Raw genomic sequence first — 27,862 nt, 5'->3', positions numbered from 1 at the left:
TCCCCGTAGTTTAAATTGCTATTGCTAGGTGTAGTAAGGAAGTAGATATTTCTGCCTTTAAAGTCTTACTATCAAGTTTAGATGGTTTCTTACTGTCAATTATAGATTGGTCAGTGGGGATTGATTTGGGTATAGGGGTCATTTCAAATGTTCTCAACTATATTTGCTTCTGTAGTCTGATAGTTTGCCTGGTTTAGTGCTTTTGTCTATGAACTACCATAAAACCTGTTTTGGACAAAATCAGGTAACCCAGACTCTCTTCTAGAAAATTTTGTTTGTTTTTACCTCTTTCTTTGACAATATAGAAGATAAAAAGAGCACATTAGGGATTTTTATCACTAAAGGAACTTGTGGGGCTTGTTCTGGATCCAAACATTTTAGAACGTAGAATGTGGATGGAGGCAGCACTAACTAAACCAGGGAATATAGGAAGGGCATGTTGGGAGAGAACATTGTATTTTGAGACATCCAGGTGGAGATATCCAGCAGGCAGAGGAAATGGGCTCCCAATACTTGGGGAGACTTCAGTGCTGGAAACAGGATAGATAAAGCCATCTGAGGCTTCTTGGGGTCGACATCCCCACTGCCTGGCACATTATACTTCATAGCTATTGGTTGAATAAATGAATGTAAACAGTGGAGACAAAGACAGAGGATCAAGGCTTGGAGTCAGCAGCAACTATGGAGAGCAGGAGAAGAGAGTCTGAAGTCAGGGAGATTAACTAAGGGTCTGTCTACAAAGTAGTTTGGGAGGTCCTTGGGGACACCCTCCAGAACACAAAAAACCTGATGTAAGAGGGCCCAACTGCTGGTTAGGAGAGAGAGATGTGTCATGTTCAAGATAATATAGAGAAAACAGTGATTTCTCTTGTGCACACTCTTTTGAAAATGGAAGAGAAAAAATAAGACACAGGATTAATTCAGGAGGTCCAGTATCCAACAACCAGGAGTTTAAAAAAGAAAAACAGAAAAATAAAAAAGAAATGAAATAAATTTAACTTAAGGTCCATTAATCACTGAGCAAAATAAATAAAAGAAGAATAATACCTGTATACTACATTCTAAAACTTTCAAAGAGAAAAGTATAAGCTACTTACAAAAGAACAAGAGATTCAAATGTCACCTGACTCATTTTCAGCAATATATTTCTGAGAAAATTACTTTAGGATATACTTCAACAAAAGAGGAAAGTAAGAGAGAGGGAAGCAGGTGGATCCAACGCTAAGGAACATGGAAGTCCCAGGACAGCTGTGCAGCAGGCAGAGAGAAAAACTTGTCCAAATCAGGGCAGGAGAAGAGGGCTCTAAGAGAAATGCCTCTGAATTAGAAGAAAAAAAAAAGGAACAGATAGATTACCTTGTATGTTTAACTGAATTGGAGGTTTAAGATCCAATTAAGTTGGAAAGTTTGGGGCTGAATTAGTGATAAGTATATACAAATTAAACAAAATAAGATCATTATTAACCTTGAGGACAATAAACTTATACCAAAAAAAGAGAGACAGAGAAATGTAATCCTAGTATAGTAGTTGGCTCAGTATGAATAACATTTATATAAACATAAGTCATAATAAAACTGATAGAACAAAACATCATGATGCATGAAATATTAGTAGCATGAGAGTTTGAGATGTGTTCATGGAGATGAAAATATAAGAGTTAAATCTTTAAAGTTGAAATAAGAGTTTTGGAAATCATTAAAACTACAAAGGTTTAAGTATATCTAAAGAAACATAAGAAACAAGTAGAACTTAAAAATATAAAAGTTAAGTGTCAGATTTTGGCAAGCTAAATTTTCATCTGTTGGAATAGGGAGTCTATTGATGTCATCAAGATGATAAATTTCAAAATAGTCTTATAAAGTGTATTATTTAGCCTATACCTCTAGAATTGAAAAGAGAAATGTTCAATCTGTATCTAGGGAATGAGAGTGTTGAATTTTTTTTATCATGTACTGTAATACTTAATTTTTAATCATGTGCACACAAAAGGAAATATACTAGGAAAATATAATAGAAAAGAACCAGGAGTTAAGAATACAGGTACTAGACCCTAAAGGAGAAAAGAATTTTAAGAATAGCACACTTGAGCAGAAGCAAGAAGAACTATAATCCTGCAGCCTGTGGAACAAAACCTACATTCACAGAAAGATACACAAGATGAAAAGGCAGAGGGCTATGTACCAGATGAAAGAACAAGATAAAACCCCAGAAAAACAACTAAATGAAGTGGAGATAGGCAACCTTCCAGAAAAAGAATTCAGAATAATGATAGTGAAGATGATCCAGGACTTCGGAAAAAGAATGGAGGCAAAGATCGAGAAGATGCAAGAAATGTTTAACAAAGACGTAGAAAAATTAAAGAACAAACAAACAGAGATGAACAATACAATAACTGAAATGAAAACTACACTAGAAGGAATCAATAGCAGAATAACTGAGGCAGAACGGATAAATGACCTGGAAGACAGAATGGTGGAATTCACTGCTGCGGAACAGAATAAAGAAAAAAGAATGAAAAGAAATGAAGACAGCCTAAGAGACCTCTGGGACAACATTAAACACAACAACATTCGCATTATAGGGGTCCCAGAACGAGAAGAGAGAGAGAAAGGATCCGAGAAAATATTTGAAGAGATTATAGTTGAAAACTTCCCTAACATGGGAAAGGAAATAGCCACCCAATTCCAGGAAGCACAGCGAGTCCCATACAGGATAAACCCAAGGAGAAACACACCGAGACACATAGTAATCAAATTGGCAAAAATTAAAGACAAAGAAAAATTATTGAAAGCAGCAAGGGAAAAACAACAAATAACATACAGGGGAACTCCCATAAGGTTAACAGCTGATTTCTCAGCAGAAACTCTACAAGCCAGAAGGGAGTGGCATGATATACTTAAAGTGATGAAAGGGAAGAACCTACAACCAAGATTACTCTACCCGGCAAGGACCTCATTCAGATTCGATGGAGAAATGAAAAGCTTTACAGACAAGCAAAAGCTAAGAGAATTCAGCACCACCAAACCAGCTCTACAACAAATGCTAAAGGAACTTCTCTAAGTGGGAAACACAACAGAAGAAAAGGACCTACAAAAACAAACCCAAAACAATTGAGAAAATGGTCATAGGAACATACATATTGATAATTACCTTAAACGTGAATGGATTAAATGCTCCAACCAAAAGACACAGGCTCACTGAATGGATACAAAAACAAGCCCCAGATATATGCTGTCTAAAAGAGACCCACTTCAGACCTAGGGACACATACAGACTGAAAGTGAGGGGATGGAAAAAGATATTCCATGCAAATGGAAATCAAAAGAAAGCTGGAGTAGCAATACTCATATCAGATAAAATAGACTTTAAAATAAAGAATGTTACAAGAGACAAGGAAGGACAGTACCTAATGAACAAGAGATCAATCCAAGAAGAAGATATAACAATTATAAATATATATGCACCCAACATAGGAGCACCTCATTACATGAGGCAACTGCTAACACCTATAACAGAGGAAATTGACAGTAACACAGTAATGGTGGGGGACTTTAACACCTCACTTAACACCAATGGACAGATCATCCAAAATGAGAATAAATAAGAAAACAGAAGCTTTAAATGACACAATAGACCAGATAGATTTAATTGATATTTATAGGACATTCCATCCAAAAACAGCAGATTACACTTTCTTCTCAAGTGCGCACGGAACATTCTCCAGGATAGATCACAACTTGGGTCACAAATCAAGCCTCAGTAAATTTAAGAAAATTGAAATCATATCAAGCACCTTTTCTGACCACAACGCTATGAGATTAGAAATCAATTACAGGGAAAAAAACGTAAAAAACACAAACACATGGAGGCTAAACAATACGTTACTAAATAACCAACAGATCACTGAAGAAATCAAAGAGGAAATAAAAAAAATACCTAGAGACAAATGACAATGAAAATACGACGATCCAAAACCTATGGGTTGCAGCAGAAGCAGTTCTAAGAGGGAAGTTTATAGCTATACAAGCCTACCTCAGGAAACAAGAAAAAAATCTCAATTAATCTAACCTTACACCTAAAGGAACTAGAGAAAGAAGAACAAACAAAACCCAAAGTTAGTAGAAGGAAAGAAATCATAAAGATCAGAGCAGAAACAAATGAAATAGAAACCAAGAAAACAAGAGCAAAGATCAATAAAACTAAAAGCTGGTTCTTTGAGAAGATAAACAAAATTGATAAACCATTAGCCAGACTCATCAAGAAAAAGAGGGAGAAGACTCACATCAATAAAATTAGAAATGATAAAGGAGAAGTTACAACAGACACTGCAGAAATACAAAGCATCCTAAGAGACTACTACAAGCAACTCTATGCCAACAAAATGGACAACCTGGAAGAAATGGACAAATTCTTAGAAAAGCACAACCTTCCGAGACTGAACCAGGAAGAAAGAGAAAATATGAACAGACCAATCACAAGTAATGAAATTGAAACTGTGATTAAAAATCTTCCAACAAACAAAAGTCCAGGACCAGATGGCTTCACAGGTGAATTCTATCAAACATTTAGAGAAGAGCTAACACCCATCCTTCTCAAACTCTTCCAAAAAATTGCAGAGAAAGAAACACTCCCAAACTCATTCTATGAGGCCACCATCACGCTGATACCAAAACCAGACAAAGATACTACAAAAAAATAAAATTACAGACCAATATCACTGATGAATATAGATGCAAAAATCCTCAGCCAAATACTAGCAAACAGAATCCAACAACACATTAAAAGGATCATACACCATGATCAAGTGGGATTTATCCCAGGGATGCAAGGATTCTTCAATATACGCAAACCAATCAATGTGATACACCATATTAACAAATTGAAGAATAAAAACCATATGATCATCTCAATAGATGCAGAAAAAGCTTTTGACAAAATTCAACACCCATTTATGATAAAAACTCTCCAGAAAGTGGGCATAGAGGGAACCTACCTCAACATAATAAAAGCCATATATGACAAATGCACAGGAAACATCATTCTCAGTGGTGAAAAACTGAAAGCATTTCCTCTAAGATCAGGAAGAAGACAAGGATGTCCACTATTATTCAACATACTTTTGGAAGTCCTAGCCATGGCAATCAGAGAAGAAAAAGAAATAAAAGGAATACACATTGGAAAAGAAGAAGTAAAACTGTCACTGTTTGCAGATGACATGATACTATACATAGAGAATCCTAAAGATGCCACCAGAAAACTACTAGAGCTAATCAATGAATTTGGTAAAGTTGCAGGATACAAAATTAATGCACAGAAATCTCTTGCATTCCTATACACTAATGATGAAAAATCTGAAAGAGAAATTATGGAAACACTCCCATTTACCATTGCAACAAAAAGAATAAAATACCTAGGAATAAACCTACCTAGGGAGACAAAAGACCTGTATGCAGAAAACTGTAAGACACTGATGAAAGAAATTAAAGATGATACCAACAGATGGAGAGATATACCATGTTCTTGGATTGGAAGAATCAATATTGTGAAAATGACTATACTACCCAAAGCAATCTACAGAGTCAGTGCAATCCCTATCAAATTACCAATGGCATTTTTTACAGAACTAGAACAAAAAATGTTAAAATTTGTATGGAGACACAAAAGACTCCGAATAGCCAAAGCAGTCTTGAGGGAAAAAAACGGAGCTGGAAGAATCAGGGTCCCTGACTTCAGACTATACTACAAAGCTACAGTAATCAAGACAATATAGTACTGGCACAAAAACAGAAACATAGATCAATGGAACAAGATAGAAAGCCCAGAGATAAACCCACGCACCTGTGGTCAACTCATCTATGACAAAGGAGGCAAGGATATATAATGGAGAAAAGAAAGTCTCTTCAATAAGTGGTGCTGGGAAAACTGGACAGCTACATGTAAAAGAATGAAATTAGAACACTCCCTAACACCATACACTAAAATAAACTCAAAATGGATTAGAGACCTAAATGTAAGACCGGACACTATAAAACTCTTAGAGGAAAACATAGGAAGAACAGTCTTTGACATAAATCACACAGCAAGATCTGTTTTGATCCACCTCCTAGAGTAATGGAAATAAAAACAAAAATAAACAAATGGGACCTAATGAAACTTCAAAGCTTTTGCACAGCAAAGGAAACCATAAACAAGACGAAAAGACAACCCTCAGAATGGGAGAAAGTATTTGCGAACGAATCAATGGACAAAGGATTAATCTCCAAAATATATAAACAGCTCATGCAGCTCAATATTAAAGAAACAAACAACCCAATCCAAAAATGGGCAGAAGACCTAAATAGACATTTCTCCAAAGAAGACATACAGACGGCCAAGAAGCACATGAAAAGCTGCTCAATGTCACTAATTATTAGAGAAATGCAAATCAAAACTACAATGAGGTATCACCTCACACCAGTTAGAATGGGCATCATCCGAAAATGTACAAACAACAAATGCTGGAGAGGGTGTGGAGAAAAGGGAACCCTCTTGCACTGTTGGTGGGAATGTAAATTGATACAGCCACTATGGAGAACAGTATGGAGGTTCCTTAAAAAACTAAAAATAGAACTACCATATGACCCAGCCATCCCACTACTGGGCATATACCCAGAGAAAACCATAATTCAAGAAGACACATGCACCCCAATGTTCATTGCAGCACTATTTACAATAGCCAGGTCATGGAAACAAACTAAATGTCCATCGACAGACGAATGGATAAAGAAGATGAGGTACATATATACAATGGAATATTACTCAGCCATAAAAAGGAACGAAATTGGGTCATCTGTTGAGACGTGGATGGATCTAGAGACTGTCATACAGAGTGAAGTAAGTCAGAAAGAGAAAAACAAATATAGTATCTTAACGCATATATGTGGAACCTAGAAAAATGGTACAGATGAACCGGTTTGCAGGGCAGAAATTGAGACACAGATGTAGAGAACAAACGTATGGACACCAAGGGGGGAAAGCGGCAGGGGTGTGGGGGTGGTGGTATGAATTGGGAGATTGGGATTGACATGTATACACTGATGTGTATAAAACTGATGACTAATAAGAATCTGCTGTATAAAAAATAAATAAAAATTCAAAAATTAAAAAAAATAAGAAATAAATTTATAGAAATTTGTAAAAGAACTACCTCAAACCAAACTATATCTAGAGATTAAACAATTGGGGATATTGAAATAATTTTTTTAAAATATAGCACACTTACGAATGAGGCAGAAGTAAATAAAACTGTGGGAAAGTCATTACAGCTGGCAGGTAAATCACTGGCAATCTTTGTTTTAGATTTTTTTTTATGTTGACCCTTTTTAAAGTCTTTATTGAATTTTTTACAGTATTGCTTCTGTTCTGTGTTTTTTGGTTTTTTGGCCTGTGGGGCATGTGGGATCTTAGCTCCCTGACCAGGGATCGAACCTGCACCCCCTGCACTGGAAAGCGAAGTCTTAACCACTCACTGGACCGCCAGGGAAGTCCCGCTAGCAATCTTTAAAAGAATTTATTTCTCTCTTTAAAGTTTATGGCAAGTCAGTAGAGAGCAAGGGAGCAGTTGGGAGCAAAGGACATAGAAAAAAAGATGGAGATGATGTTGCCTCTGAAAAAGAGGATAAAAAATTTTTCAGGGGAGTTTGAGTCGGATGGCTTTCCTTCTAGGATGGTCATTTTCTAAGAATGAATAAAGAAAATATTTTGACGTTTGAGAGAAATGTTTCTCAAACCTCAGCATGTTCCAGAACTATCTGGAGGGCTCGTTAAACAGACAAACTGCTGGGTCCCACCCCCAGAGCTGCTTATTATGTAGGACTGGGGTGGATCCAGGAATTTCCATTTATAACAAGCTGCCAGGTGGTGCTGATGCTGCTAGTTAGAGAGCAACATGAGACCCACTGGAGTAGTGCATTCTTTAGGGATGAACGAAGGTTTGCACATGCTGTTCTCTGTGCCTGGAATATCTGTCTCACCCCACCTGTATCCCCTCTCTATAAAGGTACATGTGAGTAGTTCTTAACCTTGGCTGCCCAGTAGAATCACTGACTCTAGTATCGGTTCCTGGGTCTCACCCCATGGAATTAATTGGTCTGGGATGTGGCCTGAACACTGGGGTATTTTAAAGCTTTCTAGGTGATTTATTATGTAGCCAGGGATAAGACCAGATGATCTGTGAGGGTTCATGATGGGTAGAAAGCCAAGTGATGCCAGAAAGAGGGTGATAAGCTTCGGGAAAAGCATCAAGAGCTAAAGGTTTGAAAGTTGAAGCAAAGACCTGGGGTAAGTTCTGTAGGACATGAAGGCTTTAGTGTCAGAAAGTTGTGCATCTTGAATCCTTTTAACTCTTAAGTTTCCTGTAGGAAACTGGATCACGGCTTCTTTCTTTCAAGGTTGCCGTAAGGGTTAAATGAGGTGTAACATTTAATAAAAATAGTGGATTGAAAATGTTAAGCATTAAGTAAGTGATACTTTATTACTCTCATTATAATAACATAGTCTTGAAGTCAGAGGATGCTAAAATTCCTTTTAAAATCCTAGTAGTGTGGTGGTTTTCCAGGTGGCATTTGAGGTGTGTGCCACTAGATGGTGATGTGACTAGGTCACTTTGCTTCTTCTTACTTCACTCCAAACTTAAAACATTTGACACTTCAGACCATTATATTTTGAAAACAGATACATTAAAATCTATATATTCTGATGTCACTAGAATCAGTGTCCCTAGATTCTAAATAAAAACTTTAATCAGATATGCTTTCTAGTTCATTAAGTTACACCAAATGCCAGGCATGGGACAAAGCAAGCTTTTTTTGATTGTTCTGTAATGTGCCCTCATCTTAAGATGCCAACTTTCTCAGGGGTCACCTTAACATGAAAGTCTTCCTGTCTGTTTCCAGCATATCTGCACTATGGATTTAGGATGCAGGCTGGGTGTAAGTGCTGAGTTTGTATTTTGTACTACAAGATTTGGGTCCTAACAAATCTAAAGGCTTATCTCATTCCTTTGCAAGACCAGCAAGTCAGGAAAGTTCTAAGCAAGGAGCTCAAGCTTTTATGCATTGTAATGTCCTACTTACCTGGAAAATATTTTGACTTCTCAATTCTTCAAAACATAATTCCCCAAATCTATTTTTAAGGAAAGGTACTCATCCTAGGGTCCGTGCAATAAAGACCTGTGCTTTATTACTCAATTAGAAAATTTACCAAGTATACGTGGTTCTATTATAGAACATACAAATCTGATTGAATTTAGTTTTGCTTTTAACATAAATTATTAAATGCCACAAGGAGCCAAGGCACGAGAGAGCATATCAGAACAGATAGCTTTCCAAGGAGAAGACAAAATTTACGGAATTAAATATTGAAGGGGAAACACTCTGGGAGGGGGAAATTCATTTGGAGGGGGAAACAGAGTGAGGGGTAGGTGCAGTTGGAGGGGAAGCACAGAGGGAGGGGTAGGTGCAGTTGGAGGGGAAGCACAGAAGGAGGGGAAAATTCATTTGGAGGGGGAAACACGCTTATTGGTTCATCTTCTTCCAGGGATTCAAAGGTCTCTTGTTCCTTAGGCTTAAAGGATAAGGCTTCTTTCCCATCCTTCTTTTCACAAGTCTCGCCCTGGAGTGGAGTACTTTCCTCCTCTTCTTTCATTTCACAAGTCTCCTCCTCAGGGGACGAGATCCCCTCCTCCTCTTCCTTTGGGTCAGCAGCCTCCGTCTGCTCAGGTAGGCACTTATTAAATGTTTGATCATAACAAGGTTGGGGAGATATGAGAAAACAACGTACTTTCATTAAGCGTCTGGTGAGTCTAAACTGATGATCACGTGGCAGCTCGGGAAGCTCTGTTAATTTATTGCATGCGTCTCCATCACCCAGCAGTTCCATATCTAGTTCTCCACCTTAAAGAACCTCTCGGGATTTCCGTCGCAGTACTGTGTGCAACAATGAGGAGGAACATAGACTTACACAGCTTTTGAACCAGGATAATGATTTTGAAGGGTGATTGGGAGGCAAGGCGCAACATCTGCTGCCTCCAGGCCCTGGGTATGAGGCATGAGAGGAAGGGCTGCTGATCTGAGTGGTGTAATAAAGCCAGACCATAGGCTGTGGATCTCATGAGATGGAGCTGGACCTAGCCGGGTGGAAGGACTCCAGACACCATGGCTCTTTCAAGTTGCACAGACCTTAGTACCATCACCTCAGGACGTCGAAGGCTGTCTGCCTTCCCCAGGAATCCCTGTCTGTCCCCTCCCCTCTCTGTTTAGAATGGCATCCATATCTGCCTCCCCTGTTAGGTGACAGCAATGGCAAGCCTGCTTGTGGGAGAGTGGGGAACACATTTGCTTTCCCTGGGTTTCCTCTGCTCCCACCCATGTCCTCAGAACCTACCACAGAAGTTTGCACCCAGTAGTTCAAAATTTACTTTAAAAACAAATGACCAAACTTCCCATTAGCCTTTTTGCCTTCCCCCTTCCTCAAACACAGAAATAGACCTCTCCCAGCCTCACCTCCAAGCCTAGTCCCTGGTGTTGCTAGACAAAGAGCACTTCAGACGCGGGGCTGAGCCAAGACTCCTAGACCACGGCTCTGTCTCCTCAAACTTGTATCCAACTGAACATGCCCTTCCAAGATTGGGTTATCCCCTTTCACAAGTCATGCCCAGGAAGACCAATCAGCTCTGAGACCAAGAATGTTGATGCAAATGCCTTGGGGCTGTAAAGTTATCCTGGGGGTGACGGGTTTGTCTCCTTGCTTCCCTGCAAAAGACCAAACTATCAGTGAAAATGCTTCACATTTCCCGTCCAGCCCTTTGTATTCCACTCCTACAAAATAGGCAGGAGCTAAGGGATCCTAGGTTTTAATATTATCCGTTATTGAGAGGCCCATCTTATTTCAGGGTTGGGGGTGAGTGAGAGGCCTTCAGATTTTAGAGGGATATGAGTTTTTCTGTAAGGTGGTGCTGTATTAGTGTTTTTATATTTTCTAGCTAGATAAAGAAATTTAATTTTTACCCAAATAGAACTATGGCTTTGGTTTCACAGTTTATATGGACTCCTGAAAGTTTATTAAAGTTCAAAAGCTTTCTTCCTAGAACATCCATGAGGTGTATACCTCCTACCTCCCAACCCCTCTCCTTGTAGTACTGGGGGGAGGGGTGCGTTTTTCCCACCTGTTGCCAAGCGCAGCCATGAAAATCAGCTCTACTTGCAGCTGCTTGTTTGACTCTCTGCCCCTCTTTCTTCCCAGCTACATGTCTAGACTGTACTTCATTATATGCAGGGTGAAGCAGATCTCTAGGTGTGAGGGTCCAAGACCAGGTCTGTACCCTCTCACCAGGCAATTTGCCTCACACTGAATTCAATTAAGAGCACAGGCGTCCAAAAAAAGAAGAAAGAAAAAGAGCACAGGATTCTAGAGTAAAATGGCATGGGTTTGAATCCAGCCTTCACTCCTTAGCTGACTCGAGAAAGTTACTTAACCTCTCTGCTCCAGGTTCCTCTGTCTGTAATATGGGAATAATTATGGTACCTACGTCTGTAGGGACTCAGAAGAGTGCTTAGCATAGAGGAAGTGCTCAGTTTATATTCAGTATCATGGTGCTGTTATATGTTGAATAAATGAGCCAGTAAAGAAAGGAGCAGGTTGCCATCAAGTCTTGGCTTTTGAAGGTATCTTAGAAAAAGTAATATTTTACTGACTTTCTTCCTCAGCCCCATAACAGATGGTCTGGTTCATGGACAGCTGAGAGTACATGTCCAGATTCCCACCAAGTATAGGAATCCCCCCCCTCACCATATCCCAAATCGGTAGATTTTTGAGTCTCTGAGTCCTTTGCTTTGTGGGGGGCTCATGTCCTAACAAGTTGAGCCATTCCATTCTGTAACTGCCTTAGTTATTAGATTTTTTCTTCTTAAAAAGACCCAGAACCAATCTCCTTGTAACCTCTATCAATCTCACTCTGTTCCGTGGAAATTCAGATATTGAACCCTGTACGCCCTATTACTTAGGAAGGTTTTAGGTTCATTCATTTATTCATTCCACAAATGCTTATTAAGCAGTTGTGTGCCAGGCACCTTCACATTGAGAAGCTGTTCTTATCATGAATCCTGTGATTGGGTGGGAAAGACAGCTAGCAGTCACACAAATACGTATCATGACGATTTGTAAGGAATACTTAGAGCGCTACGGAAAGGAAAACGGGGGAAATTAATTTAAACATGGGTAGTCAAAGAAGGCTTGTATAATGGAAGTGACCTTTAAGCTGATGCCAGGCCAGCTGGTTTGGTGGAGGGGAGGGGGCGGGAAACCAGGCAGAAAGAACTGTGGGATGTGGGGTGGAGTGGAAGATATAGATGGGATTAGAGGGGTAGGCTAGGAAGGACATTTGTGTGTATAGTTAGGGAGTCTTAATTTTATTCCAGGTACAAAGAAAGACCACTGAAAGGTCTTAAGCAGGGGAGGGCCATTATCCATTTTATATTTAAAAAGATAACTGGCTGTTGTGTGGAAGAGAGATTAGAAGAGGGTGAGTGGGGATTCCAGGTAAAAGGCAGCTGATGATGATTGACTGAATTAGGATGGTCACCAGAGAGAGGAAAAGGAAACAAACTTGAGAAGTATATTGGAGGTAGAGTCCAGAGGATTTGGTGGTAGATTATTCAGAATAAGCATCAGTTAGGTTAACATTCTAGTACCTTTCCAGCTGGACAGTCACCAGCCAACAATCGGGTATTTTCAATATTATACCTAGTGGGTTTCTAATTAGGCAGCTGGAGGTGCCATCTATTAAGAAGAGGAAACCTAGAGGGAAAATGAATAGAAGGGATTTGGTTGTTGGATCAAGAATTTGGATTCGGTTGTGTTAATTAGGCTTTGAGATATTAAAATGCAGATGTTGAGTTGGCAATTGGATATAACAGACTAAGCTGGGAATTGTTAGCACGTTGTTGGAATTTAAAGCTGTGGGAATGTGTATGCTGTGACCTAGACCCTGAGTGTGCAAGTGGGAAGTGGGCCAGGACTGAGCCACGAGGGGTGAGTAGAATAGCAGAGATGGAAGCAGCAGGAGGAAAGCCGGAGAGTGGGTCATGGAAGTCTGGGTCTGGCAACAGGGATGGAAACTGGAATGGAGTGGGGTTTTGAAAATGATGTAGGCTGAGAGTAGGTAGGATTACATGCAAAGACAACTCCTCCACTACATTTGCTGGGGAGGAGAGGAAAAAAAAAAAACAGAAACTGGTGGTAAGTGCAGAGGAGTCTATCATTTTCTTTTTTGTTGTTTATCCTAAATATTCCCCCAATTTGTTCATTCTTTATATTATAGTATTTCCAGAAGATCCTAAAACTTATGGATGGAAATGTTTTCCCCCAGAATAGGATGCTTCACCCAAAATGTGTTCTGATCCAGCCAGGGCTGGGGCCAGGGCCAGCCTGTGGCTTTCCTTGTCTAAATACTCGATTAATAGATGCAACTAAGCTTAACTATTTAGGCAGTCATGCCCTCTGTTGGCTTATTCTGAAACTGCAATCAAATCAAGGTCTTGCATTGTTGTCAAGCTAAGTCCCTTCACTCTGTACTTGAGTGCTATTATCTGGAAGAACTGTTAATCAGAAGCAGGGGTAGACCAGGAGTTCTTGAGAAAGAATCTCTGATAACTAGTTGAGGTGGAAGACAACTCCAGGATAAGCAGACAAGGCAGGCTATTTATGATTCCTCTTTAACAGATGAAGAAACTGAAACTCAAGCCACAGTATCATTTAAGTGGCAAAAACTGAACTTCAGATCTTCATTCTGTCAGAGTTATACCATATTTCTTCTTAATTCTTTGGAATGTTTTTGCAGAATAGAAATATAAGTGAATGTTTAAATGTTGGTTGTTCTATACTTTTGTTTGGGACCATCTAAAAGGCAAATCATAGGAAGTAAGAGATATTCTTTCTTTCATTCACCAAATATTAATTGAACACCTACTGTATGCTAGACATGTTCTACATAAGGGGCATACAGTAGTGAATAAAACAGACAAACTTCATGCCCTCACATTCTAAAATGAAGTGGTAAGACAATAAATAAGGCATGATATATAATTAATTAGATAGTAATGGTAGTAAGAAGGAAGCATAAAGCAGGGAAAGAAGATGTTGTTAAACAAAATGCAACTGAGTGAGTTTGAAGATCTATTTGGCTTTACCCAATGATTCATGAATTGGGCAGCATCCCATTTAACAAGTAGAATGGAACTCCAAGGATCTATACAAAATAGAAGGCTTTTATAGGGAGACAGAAGGTGGAACAAGGAAGTTAAAAAGTGGATTATTTCAGGCAAGGTCACCTTCCCTTCCTGGGAAGGCAGGGGGTCTTATCAAGCAGATCCCCTCACTGGTGTTGATGAGGAAATTCCAGACTGATTGGTTTAAAATTCCACTCCAAGGAGGGGCTGAAACTGCAGTTAGGTTAGGTGTTAAGTCCTAGTAGGGCTTAGCATACATGACTATTTTGGGCCTGTTTCTTTTCTTTTTTTTTTTTAATTAATTTTTTAATTAAAGTATAGTTGATTTACAATGTTATATTACTTTCAGGTGTAAAACATAGTACTTCAATATTTTTATCGATTATACTCCATTTAAAGTTATTATATAATATTGGCTATATTCCCTGTGCTGTACATTACATCCCTGTATCTTATTTATTTTGTACCCAGTAGCGTGTACTTCTTAATCCCCTTCCCCTATCTTGCCCCTTCCCACTTCCCTCTCCCCACTGATAACCACTAGTTTGTCCTCTGTATCTATGAGTGTCTGTTTCTGTTTTGTTATATCCATTCATTTACTTTATTTTTTAGATTCCACATATAAGTGAAAACATACAGTATTTGCTTTTCTCTGTCTGACTTACTCCACTCATTATAATTCCCTCCAGTTCCATCCATGTTGTTGCAAATGGCAAATTTCTTTTTATGGCTGAGTAATATTCCACTGTATATAGACAGCACACCTTCTTTATCCATTCATCTGTTGATGGACACTTGTGTTGTTCTGTACTGTTTTCCATTACGGCTGCACCAATTTACATTCCAACCAGCTGTGTACTAGGGTTCCCTTTTCTCCACATCCTTGCCAATTTATTATTTGTGGTCTTTTTAACAATAGCCAGTCTGGCAGGTGTGAGGTGATATCTCATTCAGTAGGTTGTTTTTTCATTTTGTTGATGGTTTCCTTCACTGTGCAAAAACCTTTTAATTACTTCCCATTTGTTTATTTTTGCTTTTTGTTTCCCTTGCCTGAGGAGACAGATTCAAAAAACTATTGCTAAGACTATGTCAGTGAGTGTACTGCTTATGTTTTCTTCTAGGAGTTTTATGGTTTCCAGTCTTGCATTTAGGTTTTTAATTCATTCTGAGTTTATTTTTGTATGTGGTGTGAAAAAAATGTTCTAATTTCATTCTTTTACATGTTCTTGTCCAGGTTTCACAGCATCACTTATTGAAGACACTGCCTCTTCCCCACTGCATATTTTTGCCTCCTTTGTCATAGATTAATTCACCATACGTGTGTGGGTTTATTTCTGGTTTCTCTATTCTGTTCCATTGATCTGTGCATCTGTTTTTGTGCTAGGGGCCTGTTGTTTCTTTTTAAACAATATAAAATGTTGGGCTGGGGTGTTGGTGTGGGACTTTTAGTTAGGGTGGCCAAGGAGGGTGACTTCAGAGTAAAGACCTAAGGGAAGTGAAGGAGCTGGGGGCAGAGCATTCCAGGCAGAATGCACAGCACTCGCAAAGCGCCAAGGTGGAGATCTCTCTGGCATGTTAGAGGAACAGCCAGGGGCCAGCATGGCTGGAGCAGGGTGAACACAGGGGAGAATGTTTGGAGACGAAAGTGGAGACATAACTGGGCAGATCACCTGCAGATGACCTTACAGACCATCTAAAAACTTCAGTGTGTGATCCAAGGGGCTCCAGATTTCCTTTGGATGGTTTTAAGCAGAGGAGTGAAATAATCTCCTGAATTTTAACAGGAACATTCTAGCTGCTATAGACTGAGTGGGGGAGGGGCTGAAGCAGGGAGATGAGTAAGGAGGCTTTTGTAAAACTCCAAGCAAGAGATGATTTTACAGGGACTTCCCTGGTGATCCAGTGGTTAAGACACTGCACTTCCACTGCAGGGGACATGGTCTTGATCCCTGGTCAGGGAACTAAGATCCTACATGCCACGTGGCACGGCCAAAGAATAGAAGAAAAAAAAAAAAGAGAGAAAAAAAGAGATGATTTTATAGAAAGACAGTTGAATTTTATGAGGATTGAAAGTGGGTTGTGAAAGGAAGCATCAAGGATGACACCAAGGTGTTTGCTGAGACTGGAAGAATGAAGTTGCATTACCTGAGATGAGGAAGGCTAGGGAGCAGAGGAGGGGGCGGGGGAGTGGCTCAGTGCTGGACAGGTTAGATTTGAGATACCTGCTGGGCATCCCATTAGGGAGGTCAAATTGGTGATTGGGTATGTAGGTCTGGAGTTAAGTAAGAGGTGGTGCTGGAGAGACAGACTCAGGAATTATCATTACATAGATGATATTTAAATTCATAAAGTGGTATGAGGTGAGATAACTAAGGGGATGTCGAGATGGAAAGATAAGAAGCTCCAGGAGTGAGCCCTGTGGCACTCTGATAGAGTTTTGGGAGCTATGAAAAAAAAATGGCCAGAAGATGGAAAGGAAACCAGTAAAGTGTAGTGTCATAGAAGCCAAATGAAGAAAATAGTTTGAGAAAGAATACTCCATTGTGTCAAATTCTACAGATAGATTAAATAAGACTGAGAACTGACCATTGGGTAGAGTATGGTTTCTCTAATTCTCCCCTGACTTATAATGTATTGTCTTGTTCTGACTCCCCATCCCCCGCCCAGGTTGTGGCAGATACCAATATAAGTGCCATAGCAACTCAGCTTGAGAACATGTCTACGGGCTACCCCCTTGGTTCTCCGGCTGCCAAGCACCATCTGGAGGACACAGAGTGAGTATTCTAGATGCAGAGTGCCTCTTGTGTGTGGGCAAAGCTCAGTGAGACCTTTTCCAGGTCGTAGAGTGTGCTCCCTAAAGGAGAGGAATGGGAAGGTACACATTACCTTTTCTAACTCCTAGGGAATCTCCAAGAAAGCAACAGGGTTGCCCTACATCTCACCAGGCTTTGCTCCACCGCGTGAGTTCTTCACAGACTGTTACCACAGGGCCTGCACACACTGCACCTGGCCACTGGGACTGGTGCCTGTGCCCTCTCCCCTCAGAAGCCTCAGATTTATAGCCCAGATGCATCCTTCTTCATTACGCAAGGAACCAGGTTTCCTCAGTTTTCTAAGCTAAAATCTTGTTCTGAGGTTAAATCTTCTTGTCATACTTGCTGGCATTTTTCACTAAAACCTGTCACTGCAGTTAAAGCTGCTCATTAAAGCAGTGTTTCTCAAACTAGAATGTCCATAAGAATAACCCAAACAGCATATTTAAAAATGCTAATTCCTCTGGCCCATTCTCAGAGATTCTGAGTAGGTGGTCTAGGGTGGGTTCTCCGGGACAGTGTTGCTGCAGATAAGCCGAGGACCCGCACTTCGAGAAATGCTGCCCAAAGTTATTCCTCTCAACTATACCAGTGCCTGGTCACTAGCTGGTGCTCAATAAATGTTTGTTGGCTGATCCGAACCCTTTATTGGAATGATCTGATGGTCACAGCCATTCCCAACTTTTTCCTGATTGTTCATTAACTTAAATGACAGCTTTGAGTTTGTTTTTCTTGAGGAAAGAATATTAAACTAGGCTCATTTTACTTTTTTCTCATTATGAAAGTAATGAACGCTTGCTATCAAAATGTGACAAATACATGAAAGTATAACATTTTCAGGCTACAGTGGCCATTTACTTTAAAAAAAAAAAAGAAATCAGGACCCTTATATGAAGAATAGTATACACTTAGCATCCTTTAACATGTCCATGGAACTACCGAGATGCCCTGTGATCTTGGGTCCTTTGATGTGATTCCACAGCTCCTGGCAGGTTGGGAACTACTAGCATAAAAGAATTTAAAAATCACTTATAATCTGACCACTGTTAACATTTGGAGATTTTTTTTGGTTTTGTTTTTACTAGTCTTCTAAGTGAAAGTAAATTAAAACTAACTGAAAGTGTGAGATAAATGGAGGTAAACTCCATCGAATGCTGCCAGTGGAGGAGTGAAGCTGCATTCCTCCCTCTCCCGGAGAAAACAGGCTCTAATTGTGAATAGGTACAATTATGAAGGTCTCTAATGATTTGGTGGCCCCCAGGGGCTAGCTCTAAAACAATGGCTTTGGACATCTAGGTTCCCATTTCAATAGGGGCTGGCTGTGTTTGAAAGAGGAGACATGAATCAAGTTCATGTCTAGCCAGTGGCCTGTTACTGAGAGTGCTTATAAGGCCACAAAGTGATGAAACGTAGAGCCTTATTCATGACGTCATTACCATTCAGCCACAGGGGATAATACTTCATTATTTCAGCAGATATTTATTGAGTGCCTTCCTAAGGCTAGACACTACAAGTGCTGGGTCCTGAGGACTCAAACTTAGAAACGTAGGTGAAGGCATTGCCTCAGTCCTCATAGAACTGCCAGAGGATTGGAAAAACAGACCCGTAAATCCATGGTTATAAAAGAGTTGGTAAGTGTTGGAGAGCTTAGTTCAGTGAGAGAGAGAAGTAAGCACAGAGTCCTGTGAAGCCATGGAAGAGAGGCATAACTCAGCTAGGGAGGGTCCTTGGAGGCACTAATGCTTAACCTGAGTTTTTAAATAATTGGAAAAAACAGGAGTGGCATTTAAAACAGGTAATAATATATACGGTACAGACGTTCAGCAATTACTATGGATGCCTGCTGTAAACAACCAGCAAGTGCATTGCAAACAACTGGTATCAGTGGGAAGCAGCTGAAAATCAAGCTTAAAATAAGCCAGGCAAAATCGAGGAGGAGGAGAGGGAAGAATATTCTAGTCAGACAAAACAGCATATTCAAAGGTTGCTCATATCCCAGTTTTGCAAATTTCTCTGAGTACACGAACGGCTGCATTTATATCAGATGGCTCTGCCTCTCCGACGTGCATGCTGCCGCAAAACAAGTGACCCTGCCAGGATACGCATACAAACCTCCTGCAGATAAGACGACAGGGCCCAGGTACCAGAGTTCCTTTAGGTTTTTACCCTTTGGACAGCCACGTATGGGAATAAGAAATTGGCGTTAGTTAAGCTTAGCTTTAACTCCTTGAGCCCACACATGTAATTTAATTTTTACCCATGTTGTTTCTGAGAGAGATGACTTCCACACTGGACAAAGCTTTGAAAATCTAAATTATGCATTTGAAACAAATTGTCTTTATCCATTTTGCTTCACCTTGGTTTCTCTCTTCTCTCCTGGATTTCAGTTCTCATTTACATAGTCGTGATTCTGAGGGTGTGACAGGCGCAGTGCTTGGTGCTGGGAATGCCCAGAGGGCGGAGACTTAAGGAGTTGATAATCTGGTAGAGGAGAAAGATGGTTAAGAAATCATGATACAGTATGACAAGTGCTATATGGAAATCTGGACCAAGAACAAAGGGAGCACAGAGAAGGTGGGGGTGAATGCTTCCAAGGGAGTCAGGAAAGCATCGCATTGGAGATTGGAGGTGGGTTTTGAAGAATGAGTTCCCACACTCAGTGGAAGTGGGGATCAGGTGCAGCGAGGATATTCAGGCAGAATAACAGCAGCCATTACTGAGCTCTAGGGCTGCCGTCACCTGCTCTGTTCAGAGGTCCACCTGTGCACTGCGGTGTACACCAAGCTCAGGTGGTACCCCGCCTCTCCATCTCCATACACGTTCTTCAAAGATGTAAAGACAGTTCTGTTCAGCTTTAGACAGTAAGTTTAAAAGTTAAAAACTAAGCAAAAAAAAAGAGTGCTTGGACAACTTCAGCATCATGACTTTATTTTCAGTTAAAAAACAGTGGGTTTTATGAAAGAGAAACCTCTAAAACATCAGAAATATTGGCATGGTATAGGAAATTCAAAAATAACTTTCTAGATTGCTTTCTGCCAGTTTGATTTGATAAACTGACCATCATCATTTTGCAGTATGAAAGTCTCTCTCAAATCTGTGTTCTTCCATTAAAATGAAATTCCCTCTCAATATCTATTCTTGAATTAAACAGCGTGCATTGTGTTTTCAGAACACCTCCACCTAAGATTATTACTTTGGAGAAAGGCTCTGAAGGATTGGGGTTTAGTATTGTAGGGGGTTATGGAAGTCCCCATGGAGACCTGCCAATTTATGTCAAGACTATATTTGCAAAGGTATTTTTTTCCTTTTTACTGTACTTTTTTTTTTTTTTTTTAAACTTAGGTGAGATTTTTTTTGTGTGTTTTGCTTTGCTTTACTTTGGGTGATACCTGAATGTGTGCATGTATGCTTGTTTCATTTTCATCTTACAGGAAATTCCCACACCACACTAGTGCAAGAAGTGTTCTTTTATAAAAGTGGAGTCACAAGAAGTGTAATATTCTTTAGACCATTTTACAAAAGTAGATGCTAACAGATTTTAAAGAGTGTCTTCTTTCAACAGCCAGTGTAAGGAATATGGCATGCTCTTTGGAAGAGCTCTTTGGCCTTGGAAGTATTGTTCTTGCTAGAACAAAGATTTAGCTTTCTACTTTAAGATATTGCAGAGGGCCATGGCATAAAGCTTTGTACAAGCCTGGGATCAGTGCAACATTAATGGCTGCCCATCACTAAAACCTCAGGATGCTTTAGCTGAAGGTGGTTTCTCTCTTCCAATAGTCTGCCAAGTACTTGCAGGATCAACCCAATGAGTTAGACTAAGACTGGATAACGGGGGACTTCCCTGGTGGCGCAGTGGTTAAGAATCCGCCTGCCAATGCAGGGGACGTGGGTTCGAGCCCTGGTATGGGAAGATCCCACATGCTGCAGAGCAACTAAGCCTGCATGCCACAACTACTGAAGCCCATGCGCCTAGAGCCTATGCTCCACAACAAGAGAAGCCACTGCAATGAGAAGCCCGTGCACCGCAATGAAGAGTAGCCCCTGCTCGCCGCAAGTAGAGAAAGCCCACGCACAGCAACGAAGACCCAACACAGCCAAAAATTAAATAAATAAATTTATAAAAAGAAAAAAACAAAGAGTGGATGACAGTATCTTTCAAGAATTAAGTAGTCCAATTCATCCTACTTAATACACAGGTCATAGTGTAGGTTTCTGCTACTGCCACTAGATGGCTCTTAGATAAGTTTTTAATTTCATTATTAAAGTTGGAATTTAAATTTGTTATAAACTAAAAGATCTCTGAAAGTATTTAGTTTTGATACTACAACTTTATTCTTCACTGCTTTTGTCACAATCATTTGTTTATTAATTGATCCAATTGCCTCCTAGTGCTTTATTTTCCTAAAGAAATAAAGGCCTTCCAAAGAAGAAATAAGATAGATTCTTTTTCTTTCCAGAAGGCTGTACTATACACTATATACAAGTTTGCTTTTACCTATGCAGATCTTATCACCTGTTAATTGGGTGTAACCGTGACCTGACATAAGCCTCAAGTCGTTTGGCGTTTGCTTTTGGAACACATTAGGCAGCTACAGAGTTACACACCTGTTTCCATCTTGCTAGGATGCCTGTCAAGGGGGCATGTTATTCCCATACACATATCTGTTGACCTGATGATGGATGAACAGGGAAAGGAAAGGCAGATCAGAAACATTCTGGATAACAGTGCTGCCCCAGTCTGATAATTCCCAAGGTGGATAAACCACCTGCAGACCCTCCTTTTCCTAGGATAACACCATAAGTAGCTGTGATAATGATTCTTTGGGAGGATTGTTATACTTTGCATTTAAAAGAGCCAGCTATGGAGATAATGACAGTGGAATGGCTGCAAAGTGAGCCCCCACTAAGCTAAAGATTCCCCCCATAGGAGTCTTGATCTAAGAACTACAGCTATATGTTTTCTTTTTTTTTTTTTAAACACTGAACATACATTCTTTAAAATGTTTATCTCTGATTCAGGTTTCTGGATCTCAGATGTCCACAGGGTGGACACAGGGTGTGGATTATTATGTGACCTTTTTGGTGTCCTAAGCATCTTTTAACAGTTCTCTTGCTCAACTAAGAAATTAATTTGGCCCATCCAGGTCTTTTCTTCCCCTCCAGAAGTAGGAAGCATCACAGACACTTAGGGTGTGTAGGATTTGCGAGGCTTAATCAGTCTGATTAACAGGCTGTCAGGGCCTTCCATTTTCTTTCAGGTTGGAAACTTTGTTTGGTTGGAAACTTCAAAACTTCAAAATCAAAGCCAACTTTAGATCTTAGTCCCTTCAGCAGCTGAATTTTACCATAAGCCAACAAGAGATTGGCCTAAAGACTTCAACAACCCTGAAAATTGAGGGAGCAGTTTTTTGGAGCCTGTGAAATCTGAAAACATGAGTTTGATCATCATTCATTTCATTTTATTATACTACCACGATTGAGTAAATACCGTGTGCCATACACTTAATCCTTAGAACAGGACAAAAGATAGGTAATAGAGCCTATTTTACAACATAGGGAAGGCGAAGTGACCAAACTAGGACATAGCAAGTGGGTAAGACCACGTTTCCAAGCTAGATGGAAGTCTGTCTGCGAGCCATTTATTTCTTCCTTCCCTTGTTTAGTCTACAGATGCCACATTAATAAAGTAGGAGAGGAGGTTCAGGTCAGTGTAATTATCAAGTAAGCACGGCAATACCTGAAATAGTGTACACATCCTAGAAAGTTGAAAAATCGACCTTTTTTGCATTAGTGAAAATGAAAACTTGAAGAGCTTAATGTGCTTTTTAAAGAACTAATTACACAGGTATCTGAGGTTAACTGAAACCCTTAAATCTCAGCATGTAAAATTTATTAAAATCAAGTTAGATTTATCCGTTAGCATTACTTGTTTAATCCTGTCTTCGGTGCAGTTAACACACTTTCTTAAAAGAAAAAAAAATTTGAATAAAGTTGCAAATTATTTAATCTTGGTATTTTCCCCCCACTATAGTCCTGGTTTTGAATATTCTTTATTGCATCTTTTTACAGGAATTCCACCCTTTTCACAGCTTTGAAATTCTAGATAATTCACCCACCACCTCAGGACCTCCATGCTGTAGGACACAGGTCTCTGGAGTGTTAGTGCCTCTTAGCTCGGCTTCTGTAGGAGGCCATCAGCGACCAGGTGCCTGCAGGCCTTGGTTAATTTCCCCAGTAGTTCGACATCATTTAGAGGACTCTTTTGGCACTAACTTTTCAAGGAGTTCTCACAATTACCCTGACAGATGGAGAAAGCTTCCTGTGAATCATTTTCTAGGTCTTTTCTTTCCTTACTCGTCCAAAGTATTTCTAGTAATATCATGGCGTTTTTGATACTCAGCTTTAGAATGAAGAAAGGCCCAAGTTTCACTTGCTTTGTGCCATTCTGAAGAGCCATGCATGACTGAATATGTAATGAAAGTAGTCATTTAGAAACCTATTAGATGGATCAAAGGTAAAGTTGAAGCTATTGAATATGATATTGCAAAATTTTAGGAATGCTCCACTTCTGTGTATTTATATATATATATATATATATATATATATATATATATAGAACAGCTTTATTGAGATATGTTCACATACCATAAAATTCACGCATTTAGAGGATAAAACTAATACCAGATTCAGTTCTGCCTTTGTATGCTACATATTCATGAATGTGACATGATATGACATTCAAATTCCATTCAGTACTGAATATTAAAATAAGGTCCTACTTGTATTAAAAGAAATGTGAACGTCAGGACATTTCTACTAGTATGTTATGTAAACAATGCATAATTATGATTACTATTCAACCATTATTCAAATAACATATCCTACATTTTTCTTAGTTTTCTTAATTTAAAAATATTACCTAGAAATAACTTTAATTGGTAGTTTTAAAAGTTTTTCTTTTAATATGCACACCATAATATTAATATTATTTGAATATTAATTGCATCGTCCTAGATTAAACTGGAATGTTTCTTGTTTGCAGGGAGCAGCTGCAGATGACGGCCGATTGAAGCGAGGTGATCAGATTTTAGCTGTTAATGGTGAGACTCTGGAAGGTGTTACACATGAGGAAGCTGTGGCCATTCTAAAACATCAGAGAGGAACTGTAGTCTTAACTGTGCTATCCTGAGCCTTGGGTCCTGATCACAAGATAGATGTGGTTGTAGAATATCCATAGGAAGACAAAGTTCTGAGGATGAAAAGCAGCCTCAACTAAAACCCACCTTCATTCTTACCATCTCAACCTCTCTGCTTGGGAGAGATGGCCCAGGTTTCACGTGAATTTCCCAAGTTGACAATCTGATGTTTCCCAGATTCTCTCACCTCTTGGTGAGGTTAATTTCTAACAGCTGAGTCTTATGCGTTTTGCATTTAACGTCAATGTTTATCAACTAGTAGTAAGTGGTTCTGATTATATTTGCTGAAATAGAAGTTAACAACCTCTCATTCCTTGTGTCCTTCTCTCCCCATCCTGACTCATACGGAGGCTGAGCAGCAACCAGATCGCATCCGATGAACAGAAACAAATGCTAAGCAACTTGTCATCTCACTCATGATTTACGTATGCTAATTGTCTCTTCAGATACCCCAGAAAACATTAGCAGTGTAATTAACTTAGCAGTGATGCCCATGATGAAATACCAGATTCTCCTGTGGGAAATTACTGTGCTCTTTTCTGTACGACTTATCGTCAAATAAGCCTCAAATTCATTTCTCTGGGTAGATCTTTATAAGTTAGTCATTGGTGATTATGATGAGTCAATTTGCAGACTGTAATCTAAAAATTCTGAATGGCTTTCTAATTGTTTTCTTAGCTACATAAATGCATACTACTGAGAAAATGCACCTTCTTCTCAGCAAGAACAATTAGCATCCATATTCTGAATTCTAACAATGCTAAGTTATGCTCAAGTCTGGGAAGTTCATCTGGAGTTAACAGCATTTCAGTAGGCAGGCATCATTCCCACACCTCAGGCTTCAGACGAGGAGGTGGAAGCCCCAGAACCACACTGCAGAGATCAGCGAGTTTTTACTAAAGTCAGCCAAGGTCTGGATGGCCTTGGCATTGTGCAAAGTGGAGTGACAAATTTGAGTATCCCTCCGCTTGGCTCCATACCTGTCAGTCGAGCAGCACACAGTGTAGGAACGTAGATGGAGCAACGCACTTAGCCACAAAGTGACTGAACAAATGGACTGAGCCTAGGAATCAGTGATGGCTCCTTGGCGACTGTTTTCTGGTCTCCAGGCAGCCTCCCGTTTGCTGAAGTGTGCATGCTAAGAAAGCAACTACAGCAGAAAATACAAGAATACCTTTAAAGTTGGTTCGGGGCCTTCTTATTCAGGTATTAGCAGGAAAAGTGGGGGGAGGGAGATGCTTATCAATGAATGTTATAGGTTCTTCTGTGAAAAAATGCACCACAAAAGATGAGTATCAGAATGGGTAATAGAAGTAGTGTGGCATTATTTACCTAAAACACAATGCTGCAAATGATTCACAATAATTATCAAAATGTAATGGGCTCCAATTTAAAATGTTATTTAATAAGTATAGATTTTAATTGAGAACTATCTTTCAGTAGATGTAATCACAAAGTGCATTAACTCTTGTTGGAATATTTTGTGGCTATTCCAAAGTATAGAGTGCCTAAATTTCATGTTGAAAATGTCTTTCATTACTGGTATTAAGTTTTCTGAATTTACACATGGCTTTTGAAATGTCTAATGTATCCCAAGATACGCAGTGTTGTTAGAAATTATTTTTCAATGCATGAGAACCTATCAGCCTCAGAACGTTCTCTGTTAATTGTATCTGCAAGGACACCTCAAGCAGCCAAGAAGAAATAAAGCCCAAATAAAACTTGAAAATGCACCTTAAAAAAAAATACATACATATGTTATATATATATATATACTTTTGAAATGTGATTCTGCTTGATTTTGATGGAATGGCCATTAAATACACATTTTGAAGTAACATATCATTGTTTTGTTTCTTTACACATTATCCTTTTAGGACACGCTACAACAAGTCTCTTGATAAAGGAATTGTGGTGTTTTATACTCCTTGCTGCAGTAAATTGATATAACTATTGCTTCTCATAACTGGTTCTGTCTCTGCTTGCATGACTAGTAAATAACTGCCTTCCCAAAAACATTTTTTTTTTTTTTGCATCAGAACTTACCAAGCTAAGAGGATATGAAGATGGGAATTTGTGAAAGGAGTAGTTCTCTCATAGCCACATATATTGTTATAGCCTCATCATTTGGGCCATTTAAGTATAGTAATGATATCATTTATTAGAGTTAGCATGAGAGGGAAGTAAACCAGGAAAGATAAAACTGCTGAATGTTTGTATGTATAAGATATTTCCAAAAATTCTAAATAAATGTAGTTACCAAGGAGCAAATGGAGTTTTATTATATATGAAAAAGTTTAATTTCTGCATCTGGTTTTGTGTTTTCATCAGCTATTTTGTTCCCTAATAGAAAAAGAATCAACTTTTCACAAAGTCTAGTGTCCTATTAACATCTAGGCTCCATTAATAGCTGTCTCGTATTAATTGCTGCTGTGTTGTCAGGCATTAGAGGAGATACTTTACAAAGGAGGCGGTATAGCAGTCCAGAAGGTGAGTCTTGGCATCACACTGCCTGAGTTTGAATCTTGATGTAGTAGCCATGTGACCTTGTCCAAGTTATTTAGTTTCTTCAATCAGAAAGGGGGGAGAGGAGGGTTCAAAGCACTATAATGAATAACATCCGAGTAGAACTCTTAGTCTAGTGCCTGGATCGTAGTAAGTACTACATAAATAAATATTAACAATAAACCTCTTATCCCATTTATGGAGATGGTCTGAAATTAGACACATGCTGGTGATTAGTGGTTTCAATAAGTAATGACCTTTAAAAAAAAGATATTTCCGAGAGTGGCTTAGCTCTAAATTGTTGCCCCAAGTCAGATAACAAAAAGTGTGTAACTGATTAAAATGGTACGAGCTTGTGTAACTAGAGCTTGTGTTATCAAAAAGCTGAAACCAAGGCTTCCATTGTCAGCCATGCCACTGGGATATAGCTGGATGGGGAGTAATACCAACTCCATATGCCTGCTGCCCACCTCCGGAACCAGGCAAGGCACTTCAATTACCATCAACCCTCGGCAAGCAATTTTAACCTGGTACATTCCAGGAATTTGGAATTGTAAACTACTGTTTTATTAACCCAGCCACACTCCCTTTCTTCCCTTCTTCACACCCATCCACTGTCAAAGAAGTCAGCCACCCCCACCCCCGCCTCCACCAGATGAGATGCTTATTTGAAAACACGGACTAGGTCACATTCACCTTCATGTTAATTTCATCCAGTGTACTTTTCAAATTCTGTATGTCCCATCTTTAGATGTTTTATTTGGGTCTTTTAAAAATATCTTCCATTTCCCTCCTCATGTCCATGTTTTCCTTTACATTAGAGGTCAACAAACTTTTGATGTGAAGAACCAGATAATACATATTTTAGGCTTTTCAGGCCTTTGTAATCTTTGTCATAAATACTCAACTTTGCCATTGTAGCATGCAAGCAGCAGTAGACAAAACATAAATGAACAAGCTGGCTGTGTTCTAATAAAGCTTTATTTACACACACAGGCAGTGAGCCAAATTTGGCCCACAGGCTGTACTTTGCCCCTGCTTTATAGACGTGAATATATTTTAAGACTATAGTAGTTGGGATCC

At 39.4% G+C, this 27,862-nt stretch overlaps 1 protein-coding gene across 17 annotated transcripts in view; it reads left to right on the top strand.

Annotated features, from left to right (window-relative positions):
* PATJ (PATJ crumbs cell polarity complex component) overlaps positions 1–26,112 on the top strand; it is a 345,994-nt gene extending 319,882 nt beyond the window's left edge. For 7 of the 17 annotated variants that reach the window (XM_082453175.1, XM_082453174.1, XM_082453168.1 and 4 more), the window contains 3 exons: positions 16,933–17,039; positions 20,248–20,371; positions 24,121–26,112. In XM_082453175.1, coding sequence (XP_082309301.1) covers positions 16,933–17,039; positions 20,248–20,371; positions 24,121–24,267 — 378 coding nt within the window. In that variant the 3' untranslated portion in view covers positions 24,268–26,112. The remainder of the gene's footprint in view (positions 1–16,932; positions 17,040–20,247; positions 20,372–24,120) is intronic. The other 10 variants (XM_082453166.1, XM_082453161.1, XM_082453171.1 and 7 more) reach the window with 9 other exon arrangements.
* Positions 26,113–27,862: the final 1,750 nt, after the last annotated feature.

This window comes from Balaenoptera physalus (assembly GCF_965194825.1).
Source record: "Balaenoptera physalus genome assembly, chromosome: 1".
NCBI classification, from domain to species: Eukaryota; Metazoa; Chordata; class Mammalia; order Artiodactyla; family Balaenopteridae; genus Balaenoptera; species Balaenoptera physalus.
This window is presented reverse-complemented; position numbering and strand designations above follow the sequence as displayed.